The sequence below is a fragment of the Phocoena sinus genome, chromosome 1, assembly GCF_008692025.1.
Source record: "Phocoena sinus isolate mPhoSin1 chromosome 1, mPhoSin1.pri, whole genome shotgun sequence".
Classification (NCBI taxonomy): Eukaryota; Metazoa; Chordata; class Mammalia; order Artiodactyla; family Phocoenidae; genus Phocoena; species Phocoena sinus.
In genome coordinates this window covers 112,612,471-112,628,189 of record NC_045763.1, presented here as the reverse complement: position 1 = coordinate 112,628,189, position 15,719 = coordinate 112,612,471, and the positions used below count along the sequence as shown (strand labels likewise).

Genomic DNA, 15,719 nt, shown 5'->3' with positions numbered 1-15,719 from the left:
AAAAAAACAAAACAAAACAAAACAATAAAGCACCTGAGGAACTTAAGGAAAAAACCTTTAAAAAAAAATTTTATGAGACAGTTTGAACAATGAGTGTATTATTACATTGAGGAATTATTGTTAATATTTTTAGGTATGATACTGTGGCTATGTTAAAAAGAAAAAAGTCCATCTCTCACAGACATACATATGAAATATCTACAGATGAAACAATACAGCTTGGATTTGCTTCAAAATAATCCAGAGGAGACTAAAGGGAGATAAAACAAGATTGCCATGTACTGATAAGTACTGAAGCAGAGTGATGGCTCCAGGGTAATTATACTATTCTATTTTTTTATGTTTGAAATGTCCCTCCAAAAAGATAAAAACAAACTTTAAAATAAAATGAGTGTAGGAAAGAAAAGGACTAATGAAGAACAAAAGGCCAAACTAAAACCTTCCTGGGTCTCTAGTCAAACAAAGGTGGGGAGAGCTGCATTAAAGTCCATCCAAGGACCGTTCTTAATTACAAAGGCTAACTCTAAGACAGCATGTGCTCAACCTTCTAAGGAGATCTTAAGTCACTGATCCTGTTCCAAAGCATTTAATACTAAACACTGAGAAAATATTGACAAAATGTATCTCATTTAAGTCAGTGAGCCTCTCCATTATTACCACCTAAACTACTTCCTGAGTCTCTTAAAATTTTATCTTGAGGATTAACCCCAAAACTGTTTAAGAAAGCCTCTTACCACCAATTCCCAGTGATAATGATGCTAGCAAAACAAGGACAAAGGCAGACAATTTACCTCCCCCAATCCTAAAGGTCATCACAAAACATCTTGTTGAGAACTACCACATTGTCGAGAACCAACAAATAAGGGCAACAGGAAAGAGGTCTAGGAATGAAAGACCATGTTTCTCCTTTGACCATCATCCTGAGTTTGCCTACATCCATCCCTACCTAAGAGCAAAGCAGAACTGAGTGTTAAGACAAGGAGCTCCCATAGCCACAAAAATTCAACCTAAATTAGGCCCAAAGCCACCCAGGTTTGACAACGTCACTACCCAGCATCAGGTCTGACTATCCTCCAAATTAGGTCAGATAAGCACGCTGAGCCTTAATCAACAGCACCTGTGTACTTGTGAAAAGGAACTGTGAGATCACAGGAAAGCTGAGCTGTAAATCTCACAACCCACCTCTCCCACGAACTCTGAGATCCATCATTACCTAGCCCAGCTCCTATATGATAGGGGGAGGGAGGAAAAAAACCTCAGGTTGTATTTTCTCTTTTTAAATCTTATCCCTCTCCTCCTAAGATAGTTATCAATGACTGGAGGACCAGTTCCTCCAGTTGCTAAATCCAGGGTGTTCTTGCTGGGAGCTCTGGGAGGCCTTGCTTATCCGGCCTGGGTTAACAAACAGTTTCAGAGTGGAAGAAGACGGTGAGCAAGCAGCAGCACAGCATCCTAAAACCCTAGATATTACTTCCTACTAAAAGGAAGAAATCTCTGTTGAATCAACAGAGATGCGAGGGAAGTCAAAAGAGCAGCTGGCTGAGGAGCCAACTGACAAGCAAGGAAGAGAGGGTCCCTCCACCACTGGCAAGCCTTAGGCTAATCTTAGGTGAGTTACCTAAGTTACCAAGACTTATTTAATCCTTTACTTATAATACCCTGGTTTTCTTACCTGAAAAATAGAGACAAAGCCTATATCACAAGGTTGCTCTGAGGATTAAACAAGATAACATATGTGAAAGCACCTAGCAGGTAGCCTCAGTTGAATTAGACTCTATTCCATCTGTGAAAAAGCTCAGCGATCACACAACTAAGTCCATGAGGACCAGACCGCCCCCCAACGCCCCCTGCCACTACTTCTAATGGCATGCCCTCAAAGATCCCTGAAAACTGAGCCCTCCTACTATAGGACGTGGGTAAGTCCCTGACCAGGCTGCAAAGCTTCCTCTCCTACTTTTGCCTTCTATGAGAGAAGAGTAATGGGAGAGCAGAGGAGGCCTGATGGATGGACCCTGCACCAAGGTCCTCACACAAAGCTGGATACACAGCCCTATGGGCTGGCCTAGTTTCTAGCTGTGATGTAACACAGAGACCTTGGACTAAACCAGGTTTCTCTAGGCCCCTCCTCAATATTCTAAGCTCCACTCAGAGGCCTGAGTCAACTCTATGGGTCACTGCCCGGTCAAGAAATAAAAGTGGCCTCTTGGAACAGTGAGGCCCAGCTAAGGATGTAGAAAGTGGGAGAGTCCAGAATTTGGAGGTGTGGATAAAAGCAATGAGGAAAGAAATGTGAGGGTCAGTCCTTCCTAGGCAATAGAAGTATATAAAAGATGCTGCTCTTCCTGAACTACAGAAACTACTTTTCCAAACAGAGATGGGAGAACTAATTACAAATCATTCAGAATGACTGAAGGACCACATCCCCTCAAAGAGGGCTGCAGGAAGCCAGATCCCTACAATCAAGCAGCAGTACCCCTCTCCCCCCCAGTCTCCAGAGGCCCTTTGTAAAGATGGAATCACACACGCACCTGCCAACAAATGCTGGCAGAATGACTCTGTTCAGAGTAAGCCCTTCACAACGGCACCTCAGAGCTGAGTAAATATTTACCATCTCTAGGAGGTTCTAAAATAATTTTTCTAGTACTAAAATTACCTGACCATGGTTTCCATGACAGCAGCAGTAGATGGAGTGGGGGTGGAAAGAGGAAAGGTCTTCTAGTTTGCAAGTATACACCTGAAGCTGGAGACTGAAGTCTGAGGGTTGCTAACCTCTCAGTTTCCCCTCCCTCGGCCAGGTGAACATACAGTTTGTTAAAAACTGTATATTGGGCTTCCCTGGTGGCTCAGTGGTTAAGAATCTGCCTGCTAATGCAGGGGATACTGGTTCAAGCCCTGGTCTGGGAAGATCCCACATGCCACGGAGCAACTACGCCCGTGAGCCACAACTGCTGAGCCTGCGCATATGGAGTCTGTGCTCCGCAACAAGAGAGGCTGCGATAGTGAGAGGCCCGCGCACCGTGATGAAGAGTGGCCCCTGCTTGCCACAACTAGAGAAAGGCCTCGCACAGAAACGAAGACCCAACACAGCAAAAATTAATTAATTAATAAACTCCTACCCCCAACATCTTCCAAAAAAAAAAATCTGCCTACCAATGCAGGGGACACAGGTTTGAGGCCTGGTCTAGGAAGATCCCACATGCCGCGGAGCAACTAAGCCCTTGTGCCACAACTACTGAAGCCTGCGCTCTAGAGCCGGCAAGCCACAACTACTGAATCCCGCACGCCTAGAGCCTGTGCTCCACAACAAGAGAAGCCACTGCAATGAGAAGCCTGCGCACTGCAACAAAGAGTAGCCCCCGCTCGCCGCAACTAGAGAAAGCCTGCACGCAGCAACGAAGACCAATGCAGCTAAAAATAATTAATTAAAAAAAAAAACCTGTGTATTAAATACTGCCCCTTTATGGGAAGTCAGTGGCCTTGAGGGACTAAAATCCAAAGGCTTAAGGAAAAGAAGATATGATCTGACCTACAAAATCCCCAAGGACCCACATTAGTAAAGAACTACTGAAGGAACTGGGTTCCAAGTATTCTACAACCAAGAGTCACTTTTATGTGAAATGAGAATTTAAGGGGAAAAAAATCAGAGATGACTCAAAGCCCATTCCCTGGAGAATCTTCACAGACTGGACGTGAATTACTCCTTGGAGAAAATCTGGAAGGGACATACCTCTAACCAAATGCAACCCTGAGACTTGTCCATAGCTTAAGAGGAAGTTCTAACTTGTTTGGGCCACAGCTTCTGCTTTTAGCCTGATTGCAAAGTGGACAGGGTCCTTCTCCACAGAGGAGTGACCGGGAGCTTTGAAGGCTTGTGAAACTAGGAGCTACATGTTTTAAACCCCTCCAATCTTTGGCACTATTTTCATCTCATTCCTCAAATCTGGATGGGGGTGGGCAAGAATTCCCCATTCAAAGAGAAGAACAGGGCCAAAGAGAAGAAAGGATACAACAAATGCTCCCTTGGGTAGAAGAGTCACAGTCCCTGCCTGGGATGCTCTTCACCAGTGCTTCATACTCCAGGCCTCTAAGGGGCTTTCCTCATCACTCCCAGCTGTAATGACTCCAGTCTCTTCACTACCCTCCCTGGGGTTTTGTTTTTACCTTTCTTGTGAGCATATTAACTCAGTCTTCAGATGATAAGCTCTGGAAGGCAGGCCTTGGGTCTTCCTCATTCTATTTTCCTATCAGACTTAGCACAGAGTAAGTATATATCTGGTCAGGAAGCTACTGCCTCTGTATTCCTGGGCAATAGGTGGGCCTATGCTGGAAAATAACCAAGCCAGAACAAGCTGAGATCAGTCAACACCAGGTTTTGATAACTTCCGTGTGCAGAGATCTGTGCGGAGACCCAGAGGAAGAAACCAGTAAGTCTTGACCTTAGAGACACTCTGGTCTAGTGGCAACCACATACATGGGGATAAAAGCAGTGGCAAGACTTGTTGGAAAATTCAAATGCAAAGAACAAAGGGCAAAGAAGGAAAGAGGGGAGGCCGACACATTCTGGGAAACATCTACACCACAAAGGATATCAGGAAAAAAAGGAGACCCTCCCTCCCCCTTCTCTCTGGAAACAGTTTAAAGTTCACTCTCAAGACAGTCCAAAAAAGCAAGAAAATAAATGCTTCCTCTCTTTTGTGGTCCCCTTCTGCCATATCATTTCGCTTACTAGCAAACATATCACTACTCAGAAGAACAGGATGCTGTGGTACAAATTAGAGCAGGACGACCTTTCCAGCAATCAGGGTGGGGAATAAACCGTTTCGCCACCCTTGGGGTCTCTTCCCCTCTACCCAACTGGTGTAGGGATCAAAGGTAGTCAATGACTTTCTTGCTACAATTCTAGAGTTTCAGTGCTAGATAGAACACAGGGCTCAATAAATACTTTGACAGTGACAGTGGCCATTTCTAAAAACGCAGATAATTTAAATTACCAGGCAATCCTGGCAAAGTCACTTGTATTTATTTTGGGAATACATTACTTTTAGAAGTATTGTTTATGTTCCTAATTATATCTACCTTAGCTGATAAAAACAACAGCAGAAAACAAACTTTGATTCATCTAAATGCACACAGAATTATGGGGGAGAAGCATGATGGGAAGCCAGCTGGTCTGTGAACAGACACTTGCGATGGATAATTCACAAAGCTGCTATCCAGCCGCTCCTTGATTCACAAAGCTTTTTTGCATGTATGTTCCACCATCTTGTATCTGCGGCAACATTTTTTTCAAATTTAAACTATGAACTCCACCTATCTGCTTGACCACCCTCTAACATCTGATACAGAGCAGTGACAAAGTCAGAAGCAGGGAAATGGCCAGTGAAGAGCCAGAGCCTAATAATTTACTCATCCTGTCCCTGGATAACTACTAAATTGAATGCATTAGGTCTTACAAACAGTCCAGCAATCATGTCCCACTTTTGGGTCTCATAGTTCTAAGTATGTCTTTTCATGTATAGCAGTGGAAAGGGATAAATGATCAACTCTGGATTGTCAGGGACAGGGCAAGAGGAACAAGTCGGGGAGGGTCGAGTCAATTATTCAGTAGTCTAAAATCCCCATTCAGGCCCACTGCATCGCCTCACCCTACTCTCTTTCTCAGCATCTATGTGTTCTCTCCTTTGTGTGTGTGCTATCTGGTTCTGAAGGAGTCCCCTAGGTCCCATTCACCCCGCACCTCACCCCACTACCTAACAAAACACAACTCACTTTTCCTTAAGTCCTCACTCATTCTCAATGCCCAGTTAACATCACCGGCAATTGATGGTGTCTACATGAAGTCAATACTATCTAACGGGAGGGTCCACGGTCTACTGCAAGCTCCTATCAGCCCCCCAGACACCTACACATACATACGTTACCTCTCAACTCAATGTATGACCTAAGATGAAACAGGGTAAATATTAATAATAGCTGTGGCCTGTAATGGGAAAGGAACGTCAAAGATAAATTCAGTTGATCTGGATGCTGTATCCCTTCCTCATCAACACCCCCCCACCATTTTCACACTAGTAGCTGCTGTTTCGACCTGTCCAGGAAGTTGGCCCACACTTCCTCCTTCACAAGCAGGAAGTCTGTAGCAGTGTTTGTGCTGTCTTAGAAAACACGTGAAGGCCTCCTCCCCCACCCCCACCCCGTATTCGCTCCAGTTTCCCTCCTCAACCCCATTTCTTAACTCCCTTCCCCACCCCCCCACACCTACCTCCTCTAACTCATCCTTGGCATCCAAACTGGTTGCAAGTAGCAGCCTCCCCCCTCCTGGGGCTCCTGCTCCCGCTCCTCCTCCACCTCCCGCTGCTCCCGAAGCAGCTGCTGCTGCTGCTGCTGCCGCCCCCTTTCCCTTCTGTAACTCCATGGCTGCAGCCGGGAGACGGGAAAAGGCCAGAGAGTGGATGGATGGGAAGTCCTAGAAAGGGGGAATTGGGGATTGCCAGGGACTGGGGGGAAAGAGGGACAAGTGGGGGAGGGGAAGGAAAGGTTCCCTGGCCTCTCCACTCCTCCCTCCTCTCCGAAGGGCCGCTCCCGTGCAGGAGGCAAGGCAGACGGGCCTCCAGGTCCTGCCTCTGGAGTGGCAGTGCTGAGGAAACACCGTTAGCTCTTAAGTATGCTGGGGTAAGGGTCTGCACCCGTACAGGAAGGGTAGGAGAGGCTTCTGTCCCTGAATAAGTGGAAGAGGAGCCCTTTCTGGCTTCTGACCCTAAGAGAAGCAGAGAAAACCCTAAGTTTCTGCCTCAGGAAGTGGGGGAAAGAGGAGTCCTGCCCCTGAAGCATGGGGTAGGAAACCTTCCTGGCTGGTGCCCCAAGGGTTGGGGAGCGAGGTTCCTTTGGTTCCGGCCCCCAGGAGTGAGCGTGAGGCAGTAAGCGCTATAGGAGGACCAGCTTCTCCCTACACCACACAGACGCGGCCATGGTGGAAGGGCCGGGGGTGGGAAGACCGAGGGCGACGGCGGGGGAGGGGGAGGAATCGTGGAGGCCCGCGCCGGAAGTGAGCAGTCGCGGTCCCTGGCCTCCGCCAATAGCGGCTTCCGCGGTGGCGCTGAGTCTCGAAGGGGTAGGCCGACGTCGGCCCGCTGGCCTTTTCCCGGGCTGCCAATGGTATTGAGCAGAAGAGAGACCGGCCTGATGGACAACCGGTGTGCCCAATAGTATCCCTCCTTTGCACTTGGGGGGCGGGACGGAACTACTTCCCGGAGGTGGGGCAGCTGTGAGAGATTATCAGGAAGGAGAGAGGCTGCGCCTGCGTGTATCAAAGCGCGTGCGCGGCGCTGGCCTCCGCCCTCTTTTCCTCCCTTATTCGGAAGCTCGGTTGGGTACGGGAACCCGGCGCAGTTCCTAGGTAGCTTTGGGAAATCCGAAGGCTAGCTACGAATTGATAATGCATTCACTATCAATTCGTAGGAAGTGGAGCCCTAACCCTTAAGCAGTCCCAGAGCAAGTGTCATCGGATGGTGTGCAGCCAGCTCCCGGAGCTAAGAGTACGTCACACAAGCCAGTGTATGCGTTCATGCAAATGCAGTTATCAGCCGGACGTTGCCAAAAAAAAAAAAAAAAAAAAAGTTCATGGACCCACCTGTGTACTAGAATCGTGCACTGATTCATTAGAATCGTGCATGGATTCATTATTAGAAAGGCTTCTGGAAGCCCTATATTGTCCTCTTGCCTTATCTGTGATCGTGTCAGCATTTGCCCCCAGAAGCCCAGTGTGGAAGCTTGTTTTTGAGATTCATTATTTTCCTCCCGTATTCAGTCACTAAAGGCTGTTTGATTTTTTTTCTTAGAAATGTCACTGGTGGCTTCCCTGGTGGTGCAGTGGTTGAGAATCTGTCTGCCAATGCAGGGAACACGGGTTGGAGCCCTGGTCTGGGAAGACCCCACATCCCGCGGAGCAGCTCAGTGCACCAAAACTACCCAGCCTGCGCTCTAGAGCCCACAAGCCACAACTACTGATCCTGCGTGCCACAACTACTGGAGCCCGCATGCCTACAGCCCGTGCTCTGCAACAAGAGCAGCCACCGCAATAAGCCCGCGCACCTCAATGAAGAGTAGCCCCCCCTCCACGCAACTAGATAAAGCCCACACGCAGCAACAAAGACCTAACACAGCCAAAAAAAAAAAAAAAATCTCTGGAATTTCTTCCTCTCTAGCCTATATATGTATATATATATATGGTATATCTTTAGGGGTTACAATGGATTCTAATCCATTCAACATCCTGCCACTTCTCTAATCTTACTAAACTACCCTCTCAGGCACTTTCTAAATTTCCCAAATCCTTAGTAAACCTATCTGACTCATCCCTACCTAATCAATATAGTCTCCCAAGACCTTAAATTCCTATCATTTAAAAAAAAACAATGTCAATAATAAAAACTCATAACAATTCAAATATTAAAGTTGAAGTGAACCTTCTTTTTTCCTTTTCACCCCTCCAGTCTTACTTCTCTTGAGTCATCAGTGTGACTAATTTGTTGTATATCTTTCCCTACTTTTTCAAACATGCATAAACACATATCCACAGTTTATTTCTTTGGTTGTTTTCATTTGGTTTTTAGCAAAAATAAAATCATGTTTTACAATTTCTTGCTTCTTGCTCAATTAACATTTATATCCTGGCAATTTTTTCCCCAAAATCAAAACATGGAAATCTACTTTATTCTATTTAACAACCTCAAAATATTCTCCTCCTCTCCTCTGAAGAAATTGAGCTCTTCCCTGATCCTGCCCCCACCTAGTTGATTTCTAGAACAAAAGACCTTCCATTTGTCAAAATCTACCCTGTGTTGAAGGTAACTGAGATTACAAATAGAAAGTTTTTTTTTGGAGGCAGGGGAAACTATAGTTATCATTAATAAGAATCAAATAATAAGGCCCTAGAATCAAGAAAAAATAAAAAGACTCACAGTGCTACAGGAAGTTCCTCCATCAGGGAGAAAAACAACCCAATGCCTAATAATCCTGAGAGGCTTTTGGGTTGTGATAATGGAGGATTTCTCCCTACCTCAGACAGAATGATGAATTAAAGAAAGGATCTAGGTAAAGACTAAAAAGGCATGCTTATAAAATGTACAGAAAAACATAAAGCTGAGACTACTAGCTAATAGACTGGATTTCCAGATTGCACTGAAAAGGTTGTTAATGAGATCAGGGAATGAACTGAACATAACAAGAAGATATTTAATAATGAAAAATGTGCTTATTTACATGCCTAGGCCTTATTCTATTGGGTTAAAAGCCAAAAAGTGCTTTTGGTTTTTAAGTAAAAATAAAAGACACATTTTTCATTTTTCATCAAGAACTTTATTGAACAACGTATTCACTGTTTTGTTCCACTACCTTGTGCCATTTTTCAGGCAGCTTCATAATTCCATCTTCCCAAAACTTTTTATCTTTTTGAGCAAAGAACTGTTGCAAGTGCCTTTTACAGTCTTCCAGGGAATTGAAATTTTTTCCACTAAGAGAATTTTGTAAAGACTGAAATAAACGAAAATCTGAAGGTGCAATGACTGGTGAATACGGTGGATGAATCAGAACTTCCCAGCCAAGCTGTAACAGTTTTTGCCTGGTCATCAAAGAAACATGCGGTCTTGTGTTATCCTGATGGAAGAGTATGCGTTTTCTGTTGGCTAATTCCGGACACTTTTTGTCGAGTCCTGCTTTCAGTTGGTCTAATTGGGAGCAGTACTTGTTGGAATTAATCGTTTGATCTTCCAGAAGGAGCTCATAACGGAGGACTCCCTTCCAATCCCACCATATACACACCATCACCTTCTTTGGATGAAGACCAGCCTTTGGTGTGGTTGGTGGTGGTTCCTTTCACTTGCCCCACGATCTTTTCTGTTTCACATTCTTGTACAGTATCCACTTTTCATCACCTGTCACAATTTGTTTTAAAAACGGAACGTTTTCATTACGTTTAAGTAGAAAATCGCATGCGGAAATATGGTCAAGAAGGTTTTTTTTGCTTAACTTATGTTGACCCAAACATCAAAGTGATGAATATAACCAAGACGGTGCAAATGATTTTCAAGGCTTGACTTGGATATTTTGAGTATGTTGGCTATCTCCCGCGTGGTATAACGTTGACTGTTGTCAATTAATGTCTCGATCTGAGCGCTATCAACTTCAACTGGTCTACCCGATTGTGGAGCATCGTCCAGCGAGAACTCTCCAGCACGAAACTTTGCAAACCACTTTTGACACGTTCGATCAGTCACAGCACCTTCTCCATATACTGCACACATCTTTTTGCATTTCAGTTGTGTTTCTACCTTTCTTGAAATAATAAAGCATAATATGCCGAAAATGTTGCTTTTGTTCTTCCATCTTCAATATTAAAATAGCTACATAAAAATTCACCAATTTTGGTAAGTCTTATTTTAAATGCAGACTGATATGACAGCTGTCACATACCATCTAACAAAATTGTTTCGAATGAAGTTAAAGACAACTAAGTGCTACTAGAGCCATCTTACGGAAAAAATGGAATGAGCCTTTTGGCCAACCCAATAGAAAGGATTTAAAACAAACAAGGATAAATGTGAGTTCCTGAAATTAATATTTAAAAATTAGTGAAGGGCTTCCCTGGTGGCGCAGTGGTTGAGAGTCCTCCTGCCGATGCAGGGGACACGGGTTCGTGCCCCGGTCCGGGAAGATCCCACATGCCGCGGAGCGGCTGGGCCCATGAGCCATGGCCACTGAGCCTGCTCATCCGGAGCCTGTGCTCCGCAACGGGAGAGGCCACAACAGTGAGAGGCCCGCGTACCGCCCCCCAGCAAAAATAGAAAAAAAAAGGATTATGACATTGGATTTGGCAATGGATTCTTAGATATAATACCAAAAACATGAACAAAAAAAGTAAAAAGAAATAAACTGGGCTTCATTAAAATTTAAAACTTTTGTACATCAAAGGATATTATCGAGAAAGTTAAAAGACAACCCATAGAAAGGGAGAAAATATTTTCATGTCATATGAGGGTTTAATATCCAGAATATATAAAGAACTCCTAAAACTCAAAAACAAAAAAACAAACCACCCAATTAGAAAATGGGCAGAGGACTTGAATAGATGTTTGCCCAAAGAAGATATACAAATGGCCAATAAGCACATGCAAAGATGGTCAACATCATTAGTAATAAGGGAAATACAAAGCAAATGCATGTTACAACATGGATGAACCTTAAAAACAATATGTTAAGTGAAATAATCCAGACAGGAAAGGATAACTATTGCATGATTCCAGTTAAATAAATATCTACAATAGACAAATTCATAAAAATAGAAAGTAGATTAGAGGTTACCAGGGGTTAGGGGAGGTGGGAATGGGAAATCATTTTTTAGTGGTTATAGACTTTCTTTTTGAGGTGATGAATACATTTTGGGAATAATGTTGATGGTTATACAACATTGTGAATGTAATTAATGTCACTGACTTACACACTTAAAAATGGTTAAAATGGCAAATTTTGTGTTGCATGTATTTTACCAGAGTAAAAAATAATTTTAAAAAACTACAATGAAAAAAATCACCATTTGACAAAAATTATAGTAATAATGATTTAAGCAAGAATTAGAGAAACCCAAATTGAGAGACATTCTAAAACATAACTGCCCTGTCCAAAATGTTAAGGTCATTTAGACCTAAGACTGAAGGACTCTTCTAGATTAAAAAATACCGAGACATGACAACTATATGTAATGTGTGATCTTGGACTGGATCTTGGACTGAAAAAAAAAATGTTTTCTATAATGTACATTATTGGAACAATTGGAAATTTGAAAACATGCTATAGACTAGATAGAAGTACATTTCCTGATTTTGACAAATAACTAACGGTTATGTAAGAGAATGTCATATATAATTTATACATATATAAAATAATATATTAATATGTATATTTATACTTATATATATAAAATCCTATCCCTTTATGTTATAGATATAGATATATAGATGTATAGAGATAGGTAGATAGAAAGGGAGAGAAAGAGAATGATAAAGAAAATGTGGTAAAATGTTAATGGGTAAATCTAGTTGAAGGGTGTACAGAAGTTCTTTGTACCCTTCTTGTAACAGTTCTGTAAATTAAAAATTACTTCAATTTTTTAAAATTTCAAAAAGAAACTTATGAGATACCACTAAACACTTACGAGAATGAAAAGACTGACAATACCAAGTGTTGGTGAGGATGTCCAGTGATTGGCACTATCATACACTGCTGGATGGTGTGGAAATTAGTCTAATTACTTTAGTAAACCATTGAACAGTATCTACCAAAGTTAAACAGTTGCCTGTCCCAGGACATAATAGTTCCACTCTAAGTTTACAGCCAAGAGAAATTAGTGTATGTGTCCACTAAAAGGCATGTATAAGAAAGTTCATAGGACTTCCCTGGTGGTCCAGTGGTTAAGACTCTCCGCTTCCACTGCGGGGGGGTGGGGGGCCGTGTTTGATCCCTGATCAGGGAAGTTCCACATGCCAAGTGGTGTGGCCAGTAGCATTATTTATTACAGTAAAAAATTAGAAACAATTGTGAACCTAAAACTACTCTAAAAAATAGTCTTTTTTAAAAAAACTAGAAATAATCCAAAAGTCCATCAACAATAGAAAGGATATAGAAAGGAATAATATATATTATATATATATTCATATATATATGAATCACTTTGCTGAAATCACACCTTAACTAACACAACATTGTCAGTCAACTATGCTTCAGTCAAAAAAACAAAAAGGGCTTCCCTGGTGGCGCAGTGGTTGAGAGTCTGCCTGACAATGCAGGGAACACGGGTTCGTGCCCCGGACCGGGAAGATCCCACATGCCGCGGAGCGGCTAGGCCCGTGAGCCATGGCCTCTGAGCCTGCGCGTCCGGAGCCTATGCTCCATAATGGGAGAGGCCACAACAGTGAGAGGCCCAAGTACCGAAAAAAAAAAAGAAAAAAAAGATAAATAACAAGGTTCTACTGTATAGCACAGGGAACTATATTCAATATCTTGTAATAAAGCATAATGGAAAAAAAAGATATTGTTATTTTTCTAGGTTTTGGTATGTTTGGAAGCTTTTCAAAATTTTAAATTTGTTGTAATTTATCTTCACATTCTAATTAAATATTTCATACCTAATTTTGTATTCTCTTTTTAAAATTTTTAATTTATTTATTTTATTGATTTTTTTTTTTGGCTGCATTGGGTCTTTGTTGCTGCGCGCAGGCTTTCTCTAGTTGAGGTGAGTCGGGGGCTACTCTTCGTTGCGGTGCACAGGGGCTTCTTTTGTTGCAGAGTATGGGCTCTAGGCGCACAGGCTTCGAGGGCTCTAGAGCACAGGCTCAGTAGCTGTGGTGCGTGGGCTTAGCTGCTCCACGGCATGTGGGATCTTCCCGGGCCAGGGCTCGAACCTGTGTCCCCTGCATGGCAGGCGGATTCTTAACCACTGCACCACCAGGGAAGCCCTGTACTCTCTTTCTCAAAGAGGACCTACCAGATTGTGTAAACTTCAAGCCCCACAAAACCTGGATCCATCCTGGCTGGGGGCCAGCTGGAGAGGGACTCTGAGGAGACAGTAAGCCTGTCTAATGAGTATTTAGGTAGAAACACTGTGCTCTTAGTGACATAACCCTCCTCTTCTTCATCTCTTATATGAAATCTTTAGTAAAATGGGTATTTTTCACTTTAAAATTTAACAGAGTACAAGGTGGGAGAGACTTGGATTAACAGCAGCAATGTGAGAAATACTGTGGAGGTGGGGGAAGGGAGAGGTATGTGTGACCACAAGTTCCATAATAGCCCATTGTGTGACAGAGGCAAGGAGGTGAGAGTTGCCTGATCTCTGTACTCCTCAGACTGCACCTGGATGATTCTGCTCCTGACAGGGAGGCAGGCTGTCGAAGGGAGGTTGACGAACCAGGTGAACCCACAGGAGCTCACCCAGAATGGTACAGAGTTTGCAGTCAGATCTTAGAGAAATCTCTAAAGAAACTAGTGATGTTATATGGCTAAGGCTCCAATATGGGGCGGGGGTGGGAGTCGGGGAAATGGGGGGAGGCGGTGGAGGGGTGAGCTGTTGTTGGAAGAGAGAGGAGACTTTACAGAGCTAGGAATGGCAGTGGTAAGGCCAGTGGAAGAGGTAGTAAGAGGCAGATTGGCCTTTCCATAAACATAAAGGGAATTTGTATTAAATACCCAATATCAAACAATTTTTTTTTTTTTTTTGCGATACGCGGCCTCTCACTGCTGTGGCCTCTCCCATTGCGGAGCACAGGCTCCGGACGCGCAGGCTCAGTGGCCATGGCTCACGGGCCCAGCCGCTCCACGGCATGCGGGACCTTCCCGGACCGGGGGACGAACCCGTGTCCCCTGCACTGGCAGGCGGACTCTCAACCACTGAGCCACCAGGGACGCCCCCCAAACAATTTTTAATTCACATTGGAATGATGTTCATCAAATGTTAACAATAACTATTCAATGGCAGAATTCTAACTGTCAGGCGGATGCTTAAACCACTTAACCATGATGGCTTTTTCATATGACAAGGCACAATCTTCTCTGTACCTCTTTATAGAAGTGTGTGTCATTTCTAGAAAACAATAAAGTCACAAGTTTTTGTTTTTTGGGTTTTTTTGGCGGCGCTTGTGGGATCCTAGTTCTCCGACGGACCAGGGAAGCCAAGTCCTAACCACTGGACGGCCAGGGAATTCCCCTCACACTAGTCTTTTTTTTTTTTTTTAAGTCTCTATTAGCTATAGGTGGTCTGCAAAGTCTCAATTCAGCTACTGGAATACCTCTACCCTTGCTTCTTCTTTCAACTGTCACACAAGTGGATTTATCAGACAAGCTCATCCTGAGCTTCACAATTTATATAAAAACTCAGCTCCAGGCTCAGCAAAACAAAGGACCTGGGACTTCCCTGGTGGTGCAGTGGTTAAGAATCTGCCCGCCAATGCGGGGGACACGGGTTCGAGCCCTGGCCCCAGAAGATCCCACATGCTGCGGAGCAGCTGAGCCCCTGTGCCACAACTGCTGAGCAGCCCCCGCTCGCCATAACTAGAGAAAGCACGCACACGGCAACGAAGACCCAATGCAGCCAAGGATAAATAAATAAAAATAAATTTTAAAAAACAAAACAAAGGACCCTTCATCCAACAAGATGTGCCTTCCTTAGGTGGCAGCTGAAGGAGCATGACACACTTCCTTGTCCATAAACAAAGATGATTTCCTCAAAAGCAATTCTGATGATAGAAATATCTCCATCTGCTTATATCAGGAAGAACATTCTAATCACAGCTGTTCAAAAATAGAATGGTCTTAGTTCCAAGCCCCTGAAAGTTTTCCAATAGAACATGGAAGTTACACAGATGTTTTTAAAAGGATTTCAGCCCTGGATAAGCGGTTGGAGTGCATAACCCCTAGTTTTTCTTCTAAGATTTTTAGATCTTACCTCTCATTGAGGGGTCTAATCATGTGCTGCCTTTTGCTTCCAACTGTTCCCTGGACTTCAGGAACTCCTTACATCTAGCATAATGGTTTGCATAATGTAGACTCTTAATAACACTAGTAAACAACTAGTTCTTACTACCTGCCCTTCAGTGTTCTAAGGATGTAGTGGGAAAAACCTCTTTTTTTTTTTTTTTTTTTTTTATAAATTTATTTATTCATTTATTTAT

General features: G+C 43.5%; 1 protein-coding gene across 2 annotated transcripts in view; it reads right to left on the bottom strand.

Annotated features, from left to right (window-relative positions):
- INTS3 (integrator complex subunit 3) overlaps positions 1 to 7,001 on the bottom strand; it is a 39,264-nt gene extending 32,263 nt beyond the window's left edge. Inside the window, exon 1 of one of the 2 annotated variants that reach the window (XM_032632281.1) lies at positions 6,263 to 7,001. In XM_032632281.1, the coding sequence (XP_032488172.1) occupies positions 6,263 to 6,415 (153 nt within the window). In that variant the 5' untranslated portion in view covers positions 6,416 to 7,001. The remainder of the gene's footprint in view (positions 1 to 6,262) is intronic. The other variant, XM_032632291.1, reaches the window with a different exon arrangement.
- Between the last annotated feature and the right edge of the window lie 8,718 nt (positions 7,002 to 15,719).